General features: G+C 46.7%; 2 protein-coding genes across 2 annotated transcripts; both read right to left on the reverse strand.

The window, feature by feature from the left end:
- Positions 1-4,437: 4,437 nt before the first annotated feature.
- LOC132342373 (uncharacterized) lies at positions 4,438-11,235 on the reverse strand. Its single transcript, XM_059875180.1, has 2 exons — positions 10,395-11,235; positions 4,438-6,195 (listed from the first exon to the last, which is right to left on the reverse strand). The coding sequence occupies exons 1-2, from the start codon at positions 11,233-11,235 to the stop codon at positions 6,068-6,070; spliced, it is 969 nt and encodes a 322-aa protein (XP_059731163.1). The 3' UTR covers positions 4,438-6,067.
- Positions 11,236-13,937: 2,702 nt separating this feature from the next.
- On the reverse strand, positions 13,938-19,105 carry LOC132342374 (uncharacterized). Its single transcript, XM_059875181.1, has 2 exons — positions 18,265-19,105; positions 13,938-14,065 (listed from the first exon to the last, which is right to left on the reverse strand). Exons 1-2 carry the CDS (start codon positions 19,103-19,105, stop codon positions 13,938-13,940), a joined length of 969 nt encoding a protein of 322 aa, XP_059731164.1.
- Positions 19,106-19,647: the final 542 nt, after the last annotated feature.

Consider the following 19,647-nt stretch of genomic DNA (forward strand, 5'->3'; position numbering starts at 1 on the left):
TGCAGGCAGATTCTTTACTGTGTGAGCCACTGGGCTTTATGCTAAGTGAAATAAGTCATACACAGAATGTCAAATACCGTATGGTCTCAGTTATATGTGGAATCTAAAAAAAATCCTCCAAACAAAAAGCAGCCAAAATCACAGAAAATGGGATCAAATTTGTGGTTACTAGAGGCAGGGAGTGGGGAGGGCGGAACTGGAGGGAGGAGGTGAAAAGGTACAGAGTTTCAGTTCTGAGATAAAAAGTACTAGGGTGTAAGTTCAGCATGATGCAGTTAAAGCTGCTTATGTTACATGTATGAACTTGTGAGGAGAGTGAATCCCCAGAGTTCTCATCACAAGGATACACATATCACAAGGATACATATTTTTCTTCTTTTCTTTTTTACTTTCTCTTTTGATTGTATCTAAATGAGATGACTCAGAGAAGGCAATGGCAACCCTCTCCAGTACTCTTGCCTGGAAAATCCCATGGATGGAGGAGCCTGGTAGGCTGCAGTCCATGGGGTCGCAGAGGGTGGGACATGACTGAGCGACTTCACTTTCACTTTTCACTTTCATGCATTGGAGAAGGAAATGGCAACCCACTCCAGTGTTCTTGGCTGGAGAATCCCAGGGACGGGGGAGCCTGGTGGGCTGCCGTCTCTGGGGTCGCACAGAGTTGGACACGACTGAAGCGACTTAGCAGCAGCAGCAGCGGCGGCAGCAGATGAGATGACCGGTGCTAACTGAACTCACTGCGGTGACCATCTCACCGCATGCCTGAGTCAGACCATTCTGCAGTGATGTATGTCAGTTACATCTCGACAAGCTAGGAAAAAGAAAAGAAAAAAGAACACAGCCGGCATCTAAGAAGGTCTAAGAACCTGGTGACCTCACACCGACACACGTGTGCACCTTGTCGCTTCTTTGCTGTCTTGTTGCCAACGAGAGAAACCGTCATTATAGATCAGCGCCAGTTTGTGGGTTGGCACTAGGGAACCACTGATCGAGTCCAATACCCATTCCCCGATTTTGCAGAGGGGAATCCCAGGCTGAGAAGAGGAAAGTGACCTTCAAGGTCACAGCCTGCGACCCGTTACGCTTGTGTCTTCTGGACCCAGCGGCAGTGCACCTGTCAGAGGGTCCATGCACTTGTCTCTGTCCGGGTGCGTCTCTCACCCGAGGGACTCTGTACAAGGCCAGCGGCTTAGCCATGGGCTTGAACTTTGGCGGGGGCATCCCTCCAACCACCCCTGGGAGCGGTGGCTGGAGGCCGCGCTAAAGCTGGGCGTGGGCCGGAGCCGCTTGGATGTCAGGGTGGGGTGCTCCCAGGGCCTGACGCCTGAGAGCCAGGAATCGCAGACCTGCAGTCCATGGCAGGAAGGCTGGGTCCTCTTCCGCCTCAGACACAGTGAAGAGAAGCCCTGGAAGGTTCAGGAAAAGGTGGGCTTCCAATCTTGGAGAGGGTGGAAGACAGAGGGTGTTTGGATCCGTCAGTAGCCGTGTAGAGAGCCACACAGAACAGCTCTGGAGTCTCTCCGTGGGCCAAGCAAGGGCAGGCAGGGAAGTGGGATTGAATTTAGGCGTATGTCTGTTGAAAGAAAGAAGCCTCGGGGGACTGGGGTGTCTGGGGAATATAGGCATGCATAAGTGGACCGTCAGCGAGAAAGGCTGGCGGCCTCCCCGAGATGGACAAAGTGACCCACAAAGGGATGGACACACAAGGGCGTCCAGACATACAGAGAGACGCTGAGAGCAACACAGACGCACACACGGCATCAGGTCCCCAAACTCAGGCAGGCCCGTGGGCTGGGGCACGCGACTCAGGCGCAGAGGCGGGCAGACACACCCAGAGACAGGCGCTCAGGTGTGGCTGAGACAGGCAGATGGGCGACACAGGCTATGGTGAACGGGACAGATGCACGTGGAATCTGGCAGCCGTGTACCCAGGCGGACACACGGCCACGCGCCTGCATGGATGGGTGGCCACCGAAACAAGCAAAGAGCGGTGAGTGGATGCAGAAGACGCCCCAGATGGCTTCTGACAAAGACTTGGGCACGAAGAAGTCACACAGACCTGCAGAAGGCAGACAGTGGGGTTCAGCTCCGTACTTCCTGGGCACCCTTCTGGATAGACCCTGCAGGCTCACAGGCTGAAATCTGGGTAGAAACCAGGGAAGCCTTGGAAATGGTTCAGGCATCTGTGGAATCTGGACTCATGGGAGAAAGTTGCTGACAAGCGTGGCCTGGGGCTGCCTTCTCTTTCATCCCAGAAACGTGTGTGTAGATACATCTGACCGCAGCTCCTGCACCCATGATTCTGGAACATTCCTAGCTCTAAACCTGCTAGCTCTTCTCTCCATCGCGTTTAAGGGATGTTAGCATTATGGTGGCTCAGATGGTGAAGAATCTGCCTGTCAGTGCAGGAGACCTTCTCCTTCCCTGGGTTGGGAAGATCCCCTGGAGAAGGGAATCTTCTCCACTCCAGTATTCTTGCCTGGAGAATCCCATGGACAGAGGAGCCTGGTAGGTTTCAGTCCTTGGTGTCGCAAAGACTTTGACGCGACTGAGCGTGCGCACACACACACACAGCATCGTCCAGTGTGAGAAGGGGGTGTTCCTCCATCTACTGAAAGCCTTGAGAGGGTCTCCACCACCCAATGCACAGGGGCCCTCCCTGCCTGGGTGTCCCTGCCACGGGGCTTTGGAGGCTGGGTGGCGGGTCCGGGGGTCCCCCAGTGCCTGCATCGATCAAGAGGGCTCCTCCACTTGCCCCCGCCTCTCCCCTCCATCCACGTGGGTAAAGAGCACGACCCACCGTGGGCATGGAGGCTGCCAGAAGGTGACCTTCGGCTGGCCCAGCACTGCGTGTAAGGGGGTCACAGCCCCGACGATCACATCCCCTTTGGCGGAGAAGAAGTCTGAGGGCCTGGATGCTGGCAGGTACCCTGGGGTCCGGACAGTGTCCCCCGCAGGCATTCCTGAGAGCAGGGCCCCAAGGACCCGGGCACAGGGGCTGCCCTGTCCTGTGGGCGGGAGGCTAGGGCCTCTCGGCCAGCAGACCCCCTGGGCCTGGCTTCCCCCGGAGGCTCCAGACACCTGTGCTGGGTCTTTCGGAGACCCTGAACCGGACCACAGTGAGCGTCGACGAGCTCCCAGACTTCAGCCTCCGCCACTGTACCCTGGGGCTTCTCCAGGGCTCGGCGACACGCTTCCAGCCCTCACCCCGGCAGCCTCATCCTGGCCGCTCACACTCTGACTGGTCCTGATGCTCCTGACGTCCTGGCTGAGGGAGGCATTGGCTGGTACAGTGGGAGCTGGGGGTGCGCCCTGCCCAGCACGCCCTTCCTTTCTTCCAGGATGCTGCGGCAGGGGGCCCGTGTTTCTAAAGGCCTCAGACCTCCCTGCCCAGGGTCTCCTGGGCCTGCTCACACCGCAGAATCTTTGAAGCCAAAGTTAACCCAGTGATCCCAGCAGAGAGCCTGAGGTCTCCAGGGAAGGGCTGGAGAACAGGCCAGAGAAGCAGCTGGTGGCCTGTGGCTGCCGGCCTCCAGGAGGCCTGACTGTCACCAGGGTGGGGAAGCTGACATGGGGCTCCCGGGGGCCGCGGCCTTAGGGGTCAGCTTCAGTCTGCTTTCGGCTGTACTCATAGTTGGGTGGCAAGGACCCCGATGGGCCTCCGTTTTCTCTCCTGTGGTAGTGAGAGGGTAACAGGCAGGAAGGCCAGGGGTCTCCAAATGGAGGAAATAGCCTGCAAGTGTCAGACATTTTTATCTCTCTTAAGCGGCAGGAGGAAACAAACTAGCAATATTTTTTCCTTCTCTATACAAATTTAAAGGGAGGTTTCTCTTAAAATACTGTGTTGCCATAATGACACCCGGCTTCGCCTGAAGTTAGCTATTCTCCAGTCTAGAGATAACCAATGCCTTTTTCTTATGGAAATGTTTGTCTTAAGCTATGCTAATGTACTATGCCTTTACCCCCAAACTCTGTCTCCAAGTCGGTTCCGCCTCTTGGCCCAGAACCTACTTGACAAACCAGTATGGATATTGTTCCCCTAATCTATGTAAATGAAACTATTTGTATGGTGGTCTGCCCTTCTTCAAGATTCAAGTTAATCATTTTATGGCCCAGGATAAACCATTTATCCCAAAATGCATCTTATGGGTGAGGGGCCTGGTGCCATTCTGAATTTTAAGACATTCCTTTCTTTCATTAACAGACTGCTAGTGACTATATAACATCCAGCTAAACACTAGCAGGGGGGTACTCTTTCTGCCCCCTTCTGATGCCTATGTCAGAAGCTTTCTCTATCTTCTTTATACTTTAATAAAACTTTATTACACAAAAGCTCCGAGCGATCAAGCCTCGTCTCTGGCCCCGGATTGAATTCTTCTCCTCCGGGGGCCAAGAATCCCGGTGTATTCGCGTGATTCAAAAAAGGTTGTTGTTGAATCACGCGAATACACCGGGATTCTTGGCCCCCGGAGGAGAAGAATTCAATCCGGGGCCAGAGACGAGGCTTGATCGCTCGGAGCTTTTGTGTAATAAAGTTTTATTAAAGTATAAAGAAGATAGAGAAAGCTTCTGACATAGGCATCAGAAGGGGGCAGAAAGAGTACCCCCCTGCTAGTGTTTAGCTGGATGTTATATAGTCACTAGCAGTCTGTTAATGAAAGAAAGGAATGTCTTAAAATTCAGAATGGCACCAGGCCCCTCACCCATAAGATGCATTTTGGGATAAATGGTTTATCCTGGGCCATAAAATGATTAACTTGAATCTTGAAGAAGGGCAGACCACCATACAAATAGTTTCATTTACATAGATTAGGGGAACAATATCCATACTGGTTTGTCAAGTAGGTTCTGGGCCAAGAGGCGGAACCGACTTGGAGACAGAGTTTGGGGGTAAAGGCATAGTACATTAGCATAGCTTAAGACAAACATTTCCATAAGAAAAAGGCATTGGTTATCTCTAGACTGGAGAATAGCTAACTTCAGGCGAAGCCGGGTGTCATTATGGCAACACAGTATTTTAAGAGAAACCTCCCTTTAAATTTGTATAGAGAAGGAAAAAATATTGCTAGTTTGTTTCCTCCTGCCGCTTAAGAGAGATAAAAATGTCTGACACTTGCAGGCTATTTCCTCCATTTGGAGACCCCTGGCCTTCCTGCCTGTTACCCTCTCATTCCCCCCTTTTCTTTTAGGAGAATTATGTTGCCTAGGGAAAAGGGGCGTCGTTCTCATTCCATAACTACTTCCGAGCTGACAAGGGGCGTTGTCCCTAAATTGGTGAGGCAACATATTCTCCTAATCCTCATATTGAGGATATCTGATCCAGGGGCCCCAAATAGTAGCTGGAGGTAGCTACAGTAGTAGCAGGAGTTTGAGCAACCATTTGTAACTTAAAAGCTTTCATGCGGCTAGAAACAAATCCAGTTATACAATTACAGATGCAGGGAGCAAACAGCAAGAACAAAACAACCAGAATTATCGTAATTAAGATAGTTGTCCACCATGGGGAATTAGTTAACGTTTTCCAAAGTGAAGCAATTGAGGCTTCAGGAGTGTCCATGGCCCTAATCATCCTGTTCATGTGGTTAGTAAAATGAGTAACATTCGTACTCATATCAGGTATATATGTACAGCATTGGGTATGAATAATGGCACAAGTTCCTCCTTGTGCAGCTGTCAGAATGTCTAGAGCCAATCTGTTTTAGAGGCAGTAGATATTAAACGTCCTTTTTCAGGAGTTAGCCATGTAACCTCATCCCATATTTGATAAACGTCAGGTAAAAAGCCATTAGATCTAGACCTATTTACCTTATATGTAGCAAAATAGTCATTGAACCGAGACAACGTATAATCAAAATTAAAAGTCACATTATGTCCGTAGTTAGAGTACAAAGTGTTGCACCAGTCCATTTTAGGGTTGGTAGATGTCATCAGATGACGAAGAGGCATCGCATGTGATTGTTGTCGAAGGTATTCACAGACTTGGAGAAAGTCTTTTCCTTGAAGTGGGGATGTCCACCACGGGAAGCCTTCCACTGACGAAGAGGGGAGCGCTCCGCAGACCCAGCAGTTAGACCGATTGTGGAATGCAGCATAGGAGTGAGCCCAGGACAGGAAGACATTGTCTTGAGGATCCAACGGCAGACTCAGGATATTTGGAGTCAGCAGAAGTAAGCTCACATAGGTTATCAGGCCCATCTAAAAGGTACAAAGTCAGAGCATAGAAAGTAAAGACATAAATGAAGTCACTTAATTTTGGTCAGGGTGCCACCTCTTAACTCGAGTATGATGTACCCACGAATCAATTCCTGGCACTTTGACAGCTGTGGGAGAGGAAAGAATAACCTGGTAAGGACCTTCCCAGAGAGGCTCGAGGGATGGCCCCCCAGATCCCACTGTTTTTATGAGGACCTCGGTTCCTGGCTCAAATAGAGGCCTGCTTGACTCGGAGGCTGGGTCAGGAGTCTTCTCCCGGAGCTCTGTTAACGTCTGTTGAAAAGCTGAGAGCTGAGTTACATAATTAGTTAATTCCAAGGCTTCAGGGTCTATAACAATGTCTGTGCGTAAGAAAGGCCTTCCATAAATACATTCAAAGGGGGACAGTCCCTCTTTTTTTGGAGTAGTTCGAGCCCTCATTAAAGCTATGGGTAGGACTTTAATCCATTTGTCCTGCGTCTCTTGAGTTAATTTGCGCAGATGCCTTTTGATAATGTCATTAGCTTTTTCAACTTTTCCGGAGGATTGGGGTCTCCAGGAACAGTGTAAGTGATATTCTATTCCTAGAGCTTTAGATACCCCCTGAGTTACAGCAGCTTTAAAGGCGGAGCCATTGTCACTCTGAAGGCTCCGTGGCAGCCCAAACCTGGGGATAATTTCATGAATTAAAATCTTTATAACCTCTTTAGCCTGTTCACTACGACAGGGAAAAGCCTCAATTCATCCAGTAAAGGTATCTACCCAAACTTGTAAGCAAGAATATCCATTAGCTTTTGGCATATGAGTAAAATCAATTTTCCAATCCTCTCCAGGATACTTCCCACTTCGTTGTAATCCAGATTTTGCTAGCTTTTCAGTCTTTGGGTTATTTTTTTGACAGATCTCACACCTTTTGATAATATTCTTTAAAGTTTTCATTACATTTTTACCTTCAAACAAACGAGAAACCATTTGGTAAGTACTCTCAGCACCCAAATGAAAACTCTGATGTAAACCCTTAAGAATTTTCCACTGAGCATTTTCAGGAATTATTAATCGTCCATCCTCGGACTGTAACCATCCTTTATCAGTAATCTTTGCTCCTCGTTTCTCATATCTTTCTAATTCTTCCTCAGTATATTGTGGTCTTTCCTGTTCCACAGGACCTGTCCAGATCAAAGGCGTCTGTAGTGAAGGGGTTTCGTAAAGTGCCGCTTTTCTGGCTTGACAGTCAGCCAGATGATTACCTTCGGCTATTTTACTCCCATCCCTGCTGTGCCCTTTGCAGTGCATAACAGCTACTTCTTTAGGACAATATATAGCAGTTAAAAGTCTCTCGATCTCTCTGAAATGCTTAATAGGTTCTCCTGTTGCTGTTTTAAAGTGTCTCTCTTTCCATATTGCAGCATGAGCATGTAAAGTCAAATAAGCATACTTAGAATCTGTATAGATATTTACCCGCTGCCCTTTGCTTAACTCTAGAGCTCGGGTCAGGGCCACAAGCTCTGCTAACTGAGCACTAGTTTCCTGGGGGAGAGATTTTGCTTCTAAAACCTGTTCAGCAGTCACCACGGCGTAACCTGCTTTACGCTTTCCATCCTGAACAAAAGAACTGCCATCTGTAAATATTTCCATGTCAGGATTGTCTAATGGGGTATCCTTTAGATCCTCCCGAGCTGCATAGTTTAAAGTTAGGAATTGAGAACAATCGTGATCAGGTGTTTCATTTTCCTTCTCAGGAAGGAAAGTGGCAGGATTTAAATTTCCACAAACTTTAAGCTTAGTTACTGGTCCTTCTAACAACAATGACTGATACTTAAGAAGCCTACTGTCTGTCATCCAAATATTAACCTTAGAATTTAAGATTCCACTCACATCATGAGAAGTCAGTACAGTAAGGTTTCGTCCATTAATTATTTTTAAAGCTTCAGGTGCTAATAAAGCCGCTGCCCCAATTACTCTTAGGCAGTGGGGCCACCCACATGCAACTACATCTAATTCTCTGCTTAGATAAGCAATAGGTTGTTGGTGAGGCCCTCGGGGTTGTGTCAAAACTCCCAATGCCACACCTTTTCTTTCAGTGACAAACAAATTAAATTCTGACCCTGTGGGCAAGCTCAGAGCTGGAGCTTGCAGGAGAGCAGTCTGAAGAACCTTAAAAGCCTTTTGAGTTTCTGGAGACCAAACCAGTTTGTCAGTTTGGGCCTGCTGAGTTTCAGCTATAAGTTTATATAAAGGCCGGGCAAGTTCCCCATAACCCGGAATCCAAATGCGACAGTAACCTGTGATTCCCAAAAATCCTCTCAATTGTCTTAAAGTCATAGGTAGGGGTTGATTTAGTATAGGTTTAATTCTCTCAGGGCCTATGGCCCTAGTCCCTTCTGATATGATTAGGCCCAGATATCTAACCGATTGTTGACAAAGCTGAGCCTTTTCTCTTGATGCCTTGTAACCACAGCCTGCCAGAAAGTTTAAGAAATCTTCTGAGGCTCGCGAACAAGCTTCCTCTGTCTCAGCACAGAGCAAAATATCATCTACATATTGTAACACCACTGCTTCAGAGCTATTAAAGTTTTGTAAATCCCGTGACAAACTTTGTCCGAATAAGTGAGGACTGTCACGAAATCCCTGGGGCAAAACTGTCCAGGTTAACTGAGAAGCTGGCTGCGTAGGGTCTTCAAAGGCAAATAGGAATTGACTTTCTTCCGCCAAAGGCACTGAATAGAAGGCATCCTTTAAATCAATTACTGAGAAATATTTGGCCCGTTCAGGAATTTCAGACAATAGAGTATAAGGATTAGGCACCACGGGGTGTAAAGGAACTACAGCCTCATTTATTATTCGTAAATCTTGAACTAGTCTCCATTTACCATTCGATTTCTTTATACCCAAAATAGGAGTGTTGCAAGGACTGTTACAGGGAATTAATAGTCCCTGCTCCTTTAAATTTTCGATGATGGGTTTTAACCCTTCTTTAACTTCAGGTTTCAGTGGATACTGCTTCTTATGTGGAAATACGTGTGGGTCTTTGAGCTTAACAACTACAGGAATAGCATTTTGTGCTCGACCCACAGATTTTCCATCAGCCCATACTCTAGGATTTACATTTTGTTCAACTAAAGGGAGAGAAAGGGAGGGCTCCATATTCATGAAAACAGAGGCATGGACCTTGCTCAGTATATCCCTTCCCAAAAGGGGTGAGGGAGATTCTGGCACAATCAGAAACTCGTGTGAAAACAGCACAGAATCCCAGTTGCAAGATAAAGAATAACTGAAATAATACCTTTTGGCTTGTCCAGACAGTCCCATTACGGAAGCGGATCGGGAAGAAAGTGGGCCAGAGGCTTCAGTAAGCACAGAATAAGTTGCCCCAGTATCTAAAAGGAAATCGACGGATTGGCCCCCCACAACTATTAATACCCGGGGTTCCTCAGGTGTAATTAGGATGGGAGCTTGTGTGGGGACCCCCGGGCACCTTCAGTCCTGATTGTCTTGAGAGTCCGACCCCGGAGACCTACGCCTCTGGGGGCAGTCTCTCTTCCAGTGTGGTCCTTTGCAGACCGGACATGGAGCCGGGGGCGGCTTAGATGCCTGAGGGCAATCCCGCTTGAGGTGCCCCTCCTTTCCACAGCAGTAGCAAGCCCATCCCTTTTCACCTGGGCCCCTCTGGGCATTTTTCTCAGGCTGTTTAAGAACGTTTTTCATAGCCATGGCGAAGGCTTCCGCCTTTTCCTTTGTCTTTTTTTGCCTTTCTTTCTTTTCCTCATATTCCCTACCATAATAGACTGTCTGAGCCAGTTGTAACAGAGTATCTAAAGACTGATTTGGTCCATACGCCTGTTTTAATAGCTTACGGCGGATATCTGGAGCCGACTGAGTGAGAAATCTATCCTTTAAGATCACTTTTCCCTCTTCACTTTCGGGATCAATCTCAGTGAATCTGCGAAGGCCTTCTCTCAGTCTATCTAGGAATTTACCAGGAGCTTCTTTCTCTTCCTGTTCTATGTCTGCCAATTTGCCATAGTTTAAAGGCTTAGAACGCGCCTGCCTAAGTCCCTCAAGAATACATCTAACAAAATGACTCTGATCCCATCTTCCTTTAGCTGTGTTGTAGTCCCAGTCTGGTTCTATAGTTGGGACCGCCTGATTCCCAGTGGGGAGGGCCGCTATCTCGTTCTCCCTCTTCCCTACTGATTCATTACCAAGCCACTCATCTCCATAAGCAACCGCTTTTCCCAAAACTCGAGTCTTTGACTCAGGAGTCAGCGTTTGTCCCAAGATATACATCACATCCTTCCAAGTGAGGTCATAAAGCAAAGTAACACCTTTAAAAGCTCTGATATATTTTTCTGGGTCCTCTAAATAGTCTCCCAGATCCTCCTTGATTCTTTGTATTTCTTGATAAGAAAAAGGCTTATTAACTCTCATGGACTGATTATTTCTCCCGGTGGGTGTTTCATAAAGAGGCAACAGCTTGTGTGGCTGTTCCTCAGTCTCTCTGGCTGCTCTGCGCATATGATCCCAGGGATAGATTGGAGAACCCTGTTTTTCCTCTTCTCTTTGTCTCCTGTCCTCCATCTCATCGCTTACTTCGATGGTCTGAGTTTCTACTGAAACCAGAGTAGTCTGAGGTCGTACTGAGACAGGAGTTGTTTGGACCTCCATGTGGGCAGTTTGAATCCCAGTTTGGAGTCCCAGGTACGGGGGCAAAGGAAGAGGATAGGGGGGAGCTGAAGGTTTCACACCCAAATCTATACCCTTAGGACATAAGTCTGGCATATTTCGCAGAGAGAAAAAGGGCAACACATATGCTACTTCTACCCATTTCCCTTGTTCCTTACAGAACCGGTCTAATTGTAGAACAGTATTATACTTAAGAGACCCTCCAACTGGCCACCGTTCGCCGTCCTCCAATGGATACCGTGGCCATGCAGTATCACATAGGAAGACCAGGTGTGTCTTCTTTAAGCCCTGGGGATCAAATCTATCCCAGTTTTTCAGGATACAGTTCAAAGGAGTGAGGCTGGAATTGTTAGCTCCCATCTGTAAGAGAGAAAAAAAGCGACCAGCGCCATTTTTCCTACCGGAGGCGTCCCTCCCTGCTCTAGATGGGGGTGTAGACAGACGTTACACCAAAAGCTTTTCCTTCCTGGTCGGACTTAGTCTGTCCCTTACCGACGCAGGGGCCGTACTCGTCCCTCCCGGTTCTACCACCGAGACGGGGTGGGGATGTACCAGGGGTAGACTTGATAGCATCCCTACTTGACGTCCAGCTCTTCACCCTTAACCTTGCTTGCCTCTGATGTCACCCGGGGTGAATCAGAGTAACTTTCCGGAATGCCTCCCAAGCTAAGACCATTGTGGGAAACATTCGTCACCTGAGTGCCTGTGCACGACCCTGAGTATTTCCTGACCACAATAAGACCGACGCGAACATAAAACTGAGATGTTCTTTCCAAGCATCACCACACCAGTATAACAGCCTCCTCTGATCCACTAAGAGCCGGCATTACCAAAGAAAAAAAAACCCATCGCAGTCCCAATCTGAGTAACCTTTAACCTCAGAGATGTTCTGGGAGCTAGAGCTCCATCTAGCTTCCGAACTTTCGATTCCTAGCGAGGCTAGACACTTTCTTGACTACCAATCCAAGTTTGGGACCTAAGCCACAGTATACAGTAACAGTATAGATCACAAGTCCCTTGAAAGTCTATGATCCGATAGATTAGGTTAGTACTTCTAATTCCCAAGGCGTTATGAAATGGTCAAAGAGACCGAAAAGTTTGACCGAGAAAGGAGAGTTCGGTCCACACGCTTTGTTCATTTCTGGTCGGTTCTCGAAGGAGACATTGGGTGCCTCTTGGCATTGGCAGGTCGGTATAACGCCCCGACAGGTTTCTGCCATAAGCCGTATGAGATCACCGTGGAACCGCAGAGCAGGGCTCCTTACTTGTTTCACGCAGGGCATGCCATTCATTCACACAAGCACACGGTTGAGTTAGTAAAGCACAGCAGAAAACGTGTTCGCTAAGAGAACAAAGGACTAAAGCTCCAAGCATCCTTACCTTGTCCAGAAGGATCCCGGACGAGCCCCCAAGATGAAAGGTTGTTGTTGAATCACGCGAATACACCGGGATTCTTGGCCCCCGGAGGAGAAGAATTCAATCCGGGGCCAGAGACGAGGCTTGATCGCTCGGAGCTTTTGTGTAATAAAGTTTTATTAAAGTATAAAGAAGATAGAGAAAGCTTCTGACATAGGCATCAGAAGGGGGCAGAAAGAGTACCCCCCTGCTAGTGTTTAGCTGGATGTTATATAGTCACTAGCAGTCTGTTAATGAAAGAAAGGAATGTCTTAAAATTCAGAATGGCACCAGGCCCCTCACCCATAAGATGCATTTTGGGATAAATGGTTTATCCTGGGCCATAAAATGATTAACTTGAATCTTGAAGAAGGGCAGACCACCATACAAATAGTTTCATTTACATAGATTAGGGGAACAATATCCATACTGGTTTGTCAAGTAGGTTCTGGGCCAAGAGGCGGAACCGACTTGGAGACAGAGTTTGGGGGTAAAGGCATAGTACATTAGCATAGCTTAAGACAAACATTTCCATAAGAAAAAGGCATTGGTTATCTCTAGACTGGAGAATAGCTAACTTCAGGCGAAGCCGGGTGTCATTATGGCAACACAGTATTTTAAGAGAAACCTCCCTTTAAATTTGTATAGAGAAGGAAAAAATATTGCTAGTTTGTTTCCTCCTGCCGCTTAAGAGAGATAAAAATGTCTGACACTTGCAGGCTATTTCCTCCATTTGGAGACCCCTGGCCTTCCTGCCTGTTACCCTCTCATTCCCCCCTTTTCTTTTAGGAGAATTATGTTGCCTAGGGAAAAGGGGCGTCGTTCTCATTCCATAACTACTTCCGAGCTGACAAGGGGCGTTGTCCCTAAATTGGTGAGGCAACATATTCTCCTAATCCTCATATTGAGGATATCTGATCCAGGGGCCCCAAATAGTAGCTGGAGGTAGCTACAGTAGTAGCAGGAGTTTGAGCAACCATTTGTAACTTAAAAGCTTTCATGCGGCTAGAAACAAATCCAGTTATACAATTACAGATGCAGGGAGCAAACAGCAAGAACAAAACAACCAGAATTATCGTAATTAAGATAGTTGTCCACCATGGGGAATTAGTTAACGTTTTCCAAAGTGAAGCAATTGAGGCTTCAGGAGTGTCCATGGCCCTAATCATCCTGTTCATGTGGTTAGTAAAATGAGTAACATTCGTACTCATATCAGGTATATATGTACAGCATTGGGTATGAATAATGGCACAAGTTCCTCCTTGTGCAGCTGTCAGAATGTCTAGAGCCAATCTGTTTTAGAGGCAGTAGATATTAAACGTCCTTTTTCAGGAGTTAGCCATGTAACCTCATCCCATATTTGATAAACGTCAGGTAAAAAGCCATTAGATCTAGACCTATTTACCTTATATGTAGCAAAATAGTCATTGAACCGAGACAACGTATAATCAAAATTAAAAGTCACATTATGTCCGTAGTTAGAGTACAAAGTGTTGCACCAGTCCATTTTAGGGTTGGTAGATGTCATCAGATGACGAAGAGGCATCGCATGTGATTGTTGTCGAAGGTATTCACAGACTTGGAGAAAGTCTTTTCCTTGAAGTGGGGATGTCCACCACGGGAAGCCTTCCACTGACGAAGAGGGGAGCGCTCCGCAGACCCAGCAGTTAGACCGATTGTGGAATGCAGCATAGGAGTGAGCCCAGGACAGGAAGACATTGTCTTGAGGATCCAACGGCAGACTCAGGATATTTGGAGTCAGCAGAAGTAAGCTCACATAGGTTATCAGGCCCATCTAAAAGGTACAAAGTCAGAGCATAGAAAGTAAAGACATAAAATGAAGTCACTTAATTTTGGTCAGGGTGCCACCTCTTAACTCGAGTATGATGTACCCACGAATCAATTCCTGGCACTTTGACAGCTGTGGGAGAGGAAAGAATAACCTGGTAAGGACCTTCCCAGAGAGGCTCGAGGGATGGCCCCCCAGATCCCACTGTTTTTATGAGGACCTCGGTTCCTGGCTCAAATAGAGGCCTGCTTGACTCGGAGGCTGGGTCAGGAGTCTTCTCCCGGAGCTCTGTTAACGTCTGTTGAAAAGCTGAGAGCTGAGTTACATAATTAGTTAATTCCAAGGCTTCAGGGTCTATAACAATGTCTGTGCGTAAGAAAGGCCTTCCATAAATACATTCAAAGGGGGACAGTCCCTCTTTTTTGGAGTAGTTCGAGCCCTCATTAAAGCTATGGGTAGGACTTTAATCCATTTGTCCTGCGTCTCTTGAGTTAATTTGCGCAGATGCCTTTTGATAATGTCATTAGCTTTTTCAACTTTTCCGGAGGATTGGGGTCTCCAGGAACAGTGTAAGTGATATTCTATTCCTAGAGCTTTAGATACCCCCTGAGTTACAGCAGCTTTAAAGGCGGAGCCATTGTCACTCTGAAGGCTCCGTGGCAGCCCAAACCTGGGGATAATTTCATGAATTAAAATCTTTATAACCTCTTTAGCCTGTTCACTACGACAGGGAAAAGCCTCAATTCATCCAGTAAAGGTATCTACCCAAACTTGTAAGCAAGAATATCCATTAGCTTTTGGCATATGAGTAAAATCAATTTTCCAATCCTCTCCAGGATACTTCCCACTTCGTTGTAATCCAGATTTTGCTAGCTTTTCAGTCTTTGGGTTATTTTTTTGACAGATCTCACACCTTTTGATAATATTCTTTAAAGTTTTCATTACATTTTTACCTTCAAACAAACGAGAAACCATTTGGTAAGTACTCTCAGCACCCAAATGAAAACTCTGATGTAAACCCTTAAGAATTTTCCACTGAGCATTTTCAGGAATTATTAATCGTCCATCCTCGGACTGTAACCATCCTTTATCAGTAATCTTTGCTCCTCGTTTCTCATATCTTTCTAATTCTTCCTCAGTATATTGTGGTCTTTCCTGTTCCACAGGACCTGTCCAGATCAAAGGCGTCTGTAGTGAAGGGGTTTCGTAAAGTGCCGCTTTTCTGGCTTGACAGTCAGCCAGATGATTACCTTCGGCTATTTTACTCCCATCCCTGCTGTGCCCTTTGCAGTGCATAACAGCTACTTCTTTAGGACAATATATAGCAGTTAAAAGTCTCTCGATCTCTCTGAAATGCTTAATAGGTTCTCCTGTTGCTGTTTTAAAGTGTCTCTCTTTCCATATTGCAGCATGAGCATGTAAAGTCAAATAAGCATACTTAGAATCTGTATAGATATTTACCCGCTGCCCTTTGCTTAACTCTAGAGCTCGGGTCAGGGCCACAAGCTCTGCTAACTGAGCACTAGTTTCCTGGGGGAGAGATTTTGCTTCTAAAACCTGTTCAGCAGTCACCACGGCGTAACCTGCTTTACGCTTTCCATCCTGAACAAAAGAACTGCCATCTGTAAATATTTCCATGTCAGGATTGTCTAATGGGGTATCCTTTAGATCCTCCCGAGCTGCATAGTTTAAAGTTAGGAATTGAGAACAATCGTGATCAGGTGTTTCATTTTCCTTCTCAGGAAGGAAAGTGGCAGGATTTAAATTTCCACAAACTTTAAGCTTAGTTACTGGTCCTTCTAACAACAATGACTGATACTTAAGAAGCCTACTGTCTGTCATCCAAATATTAACCTTAGAATTTAAGATTCCACTCACATCATGAGAAGTCAGTACAGTAAGGTTTCGTCCATTAATTATTTTTAAAGCTTCAGGTGCTAATAAAGCCGCTGCCCCAATTACTCTTAGGCAGTGGGGCCACCCACATGCAACTACATCTAATTCTCTGCTTAGATAAGCAATAGGTTGTTGGTGAGGCCCTCGGGGTTGTGTCAAAACTCCCAATGCCACACCTTTTCTTTCAGTGACAAACAAATTAAATTCTGACCCTGTGGGCAAGCTCAGAGCTGGAGCTTGCAGGAGAGCAGTCTGAAGAACCTTAAAAGCCTTTTGAGTTTCTGGAGACCAAACCAGTTTGTCAGTTTGGGCCTGCTGAGTTTCAGCTATAAGTTTATATAAAGGCCGGGCAAGTTCCCCATAACCCGGAATCCAAATGCGACAGTAACCTGTGATTCCCAAAAATCCTCTCAATTGTCTTAAAGTCATAGGTAGGGGTTGATTTAGTATAGGTTTAATTCTCTCAGGGCCTATGGCCCTAGTCCCTTCTGATATGATTAGGCCCAGATATCTAACCGATTGTTGACAAAGCTGAGCCTTTTCTCTTGATGCCTTGTAACCACAGCCTGCCAGAAAGTTTAAGAAATCTTCTGAGGCTCGCGAACAAGCTTCCTCTGTCTCAGCACAGAGCAAAATATCATCTACATATTGTAACACCACTGCTTCAGAGCTATTAAAGTTTTGTAAATCCCGTGACAAACTTTGTCCGAATAAGTGAGGACTGTCACGAAATCCCTGGGGCAAAACTGTCCAGGTTAACTGAGAAGCTGGCTGCGTAGGGTCTTCAAAGGCAAATAGGAATTGACTTTCTTCCGCCAAAGGCACTGAATAGAAGGCATCCTTTAAATCAATTACTGAGAAATATTTGGCCCGTTCAGGAATTTCAGACAATAGAGTATAAGGATTAGGCACCACGGGGTGTAAAGGAACTACAGCCTCATTTATTATTCGTAAATCTTGAACTAGTCTCCATTTACCATTCGATTTCTTTATACCCAAAATAGGAGTGTTGCAAGGACTGTTACAGGGAATTAATAGTCCCTGCTCCTTTAAATTTTCGATGATGGGTTTTAACCCTTCTTTAACTTCAGGTTTCAGTGGATACTGCTTCTTATGTGGAAATACGTGTGGGTCTTTGAGCTTAACAACTACAGGAATAGCATTTTGTGCTCGACCCACAGATTTTCCATCAGCCCATACTCTAGGATTTACATTTTGTTCAACTAAAGGGAGAGAAAGGGAGGGCTCCATATTCATGAAAACAGAGGCATGGACCTTGCTCAGTATATCCCTTCCCAAAAGGGGTGAGGGAGATTCTGGCACAATCAGAAACTCGTGTGAAAACAGCACAGAATCCCAGTTGCAAGATAAAGAATAACTGAAATAATACCTTTTGGCTTGTCCAGACAGTCCCATTACGGAAGCGGATCGGGAAGAAAGTGGGCCAGAGGCTTCAGTAAGCACAGAATAAGTTGCCCCAGTATCTAAAAGGAAATCGACGGATTGGCCCCCCACAACTATTAATACCCGGGGTTCCTCAGGTGTAATTAGGATGGGAGCTTGTGTGGGGACCCCCGGGCACCTTCAGTCCTGATTGTCTTGAGAGTCCGACCCCGGAGACCTACGCCTCTGGGGGCAGTCTCTCTTCCAGTGTGGTCCTTTGCAGACCGGACATGGAGCCGGGGGCGGCTTAGATGCCTGAGGGCAATCCCGCTTGAGGTGCCCCTCCTTTCCACAGCAGTAGCAAGCCCATCCCTTTTCACCTGGGCCCCTCTGGGCATTTTTCTCAGGCTGTTTAAGAACGTTTTTCATAGCCATGGCGAAGGCTTCCGCCTTTTCCTTTGTCTTTTTTTGCCTTTCTTTCTTTTCCTCATATTCCCTACCATAATAGACTGTCTGAGCCAGTTGTAACAGAGTATCTAAAGACTGATTTGGTCCATACGCCTGTTTTAATAGCTTACGGCGGATATCTGGAGCCGACTGAGTGAGAAATCTATCCTTTAAGATCACTTTTCCCTCTTCACTTTCGGGATCAATCTCAGTGAATCTGCGAAGGCCTTCTCTCAGTCTATCTAGGAATCTACCAGGAGCTTCTTTCTCTTCCTGTTCTATGTCTGCCAATTTGCCATAGTTTAAAGGCTTAGAACGCGCCTGCCTAAGTCCCTCAAGAATACATCTAACAAAATGACTCTGATCCCATCTTCCTTTAGCTGTGTTGTAGTCCCAGTCTGGTTCTATAGTTGGGACCGCCTGATTCCCAGTGGGGAGGGCCGCTATCTCGTTCTCCCTCTTCCCTACTGATTCATTACCAAGCCACTCATCTCCATAAGCAACCGCTTTTCCCAAAACTCGAGTCTTTGACTCAGGAGTCAGCGTTTGTCCCAAGATATACATCACATCCTTCCAAGTGAGGTCATAAAGCAAAGTAACACCTTTAAAAGCTCTGATATATTTTTCTGGGTCCTCTAAATAGTCTCCCAGATCCTCCTTGATTCTTTGTATTTCTTGATAAGAAAAAGGCTTATTAACTCTCATGGACTGATTATTTCTCCCGGTGGGTGTTTCATAAAGAGGCAACAGCTTGTGTGGCTGTTCCTCAGTCTCTCTGGCTGCTCTGCGCATATGATCCCAGGGATAGATTGGAGAACCCTGTTTTTCCTCTTCTCTTTGTCTCCTGTCCTCCATCTCATCGCTTACTTCGATGGTCTGAGTTTCTACTGAAACCAGAGTAGTCTGAGGTCGTACTGAGACAGGAGTTGTTTGGACCTCCATGTGGGCAGTTTGAATCCCAGTTTGGAGTCCCAGGTACGGGGGCAAAGGAAGAGGATAGGGGGGAGCTGAAGGTTTCACACCCAAATCTATACCCTTAGGACATAAGTCTGGCATATTTCGCAGAGAGAAAAAGGGCAACACATATGCTACTTCTACCCATTTCCCTTGTTCCTTACAGAACCGGTCTAATTGTAGAACAGTATTATACTTAAGAGACCCTCCAACTGGCCACCGTTCGCCGTCCTCCAATGGATACCGTGGCCATGCAGTATCACATAGGAAGACCAGGTGTGTCTTCTTTAAGCCCTGGGGATCAAATCTATCCCAGTTTTTCAGGATACAGTTCAAAGGAGTGAGGCTGGAATTGTTAGCTCCCATCTGTAAGAGAGAAAAAAAGCGACCAGCGCCATTTTTCCTACCGGAGGCGTCCCTCCCTGCTCTAGATGGGGGTGTAGACAGACGTTACACCAAAAGCTTTTCCTTCCTGGTCGGACTTAGTCTGTCCCTTACCGACGCAGGGGCCGTACTCGTCCCTCCCGGTTCTACCACCGAGACGGGGTGGGGATGTACCAGGGGTAGACTTGATAGCATCCCTACTTGACGTCCAGCTCTTCACCCTTAACCTTGCTTGCCTCTGATGTCACCCGGGGTGAATCAGAGTAACTTTCCGGAATGCCTCCCAAGCTAAGACCATTGTGGGAAACATTCGTCACCTGAGTGCCTGTGCACGACCCTGAGTATTTCCTGACCACAATAAGACCGACGCGAACATAAAACTGAGATGTTCTTTCCAAGCATCACCACACCAGTATAACAGCCTCCTCTGATCCACTAAGAGCCGGCATTACCAAAGAAAAAAAAACCCATCGCAGTCCCAATCTGAGTAACCTTTAACCTCAGAGATGTTCTGGGAGCTAGAG

Source organism: Bos taurus, chromosome 15, assembly GCF_002263795.3.
Source record: "Bos taurus isolate L1 Dominette 01449 registration number 42190680 breed Hereford chromosome 15, ARS-UCD2.0, whole genome shotgun sequence".
In the NCBI taxonomy this organism is placed as follows: Eukaryota; Metazoa; Chordata; class Mammalia; order Artiodactyla; family Bovidae; genus Bos; species Bos taurus.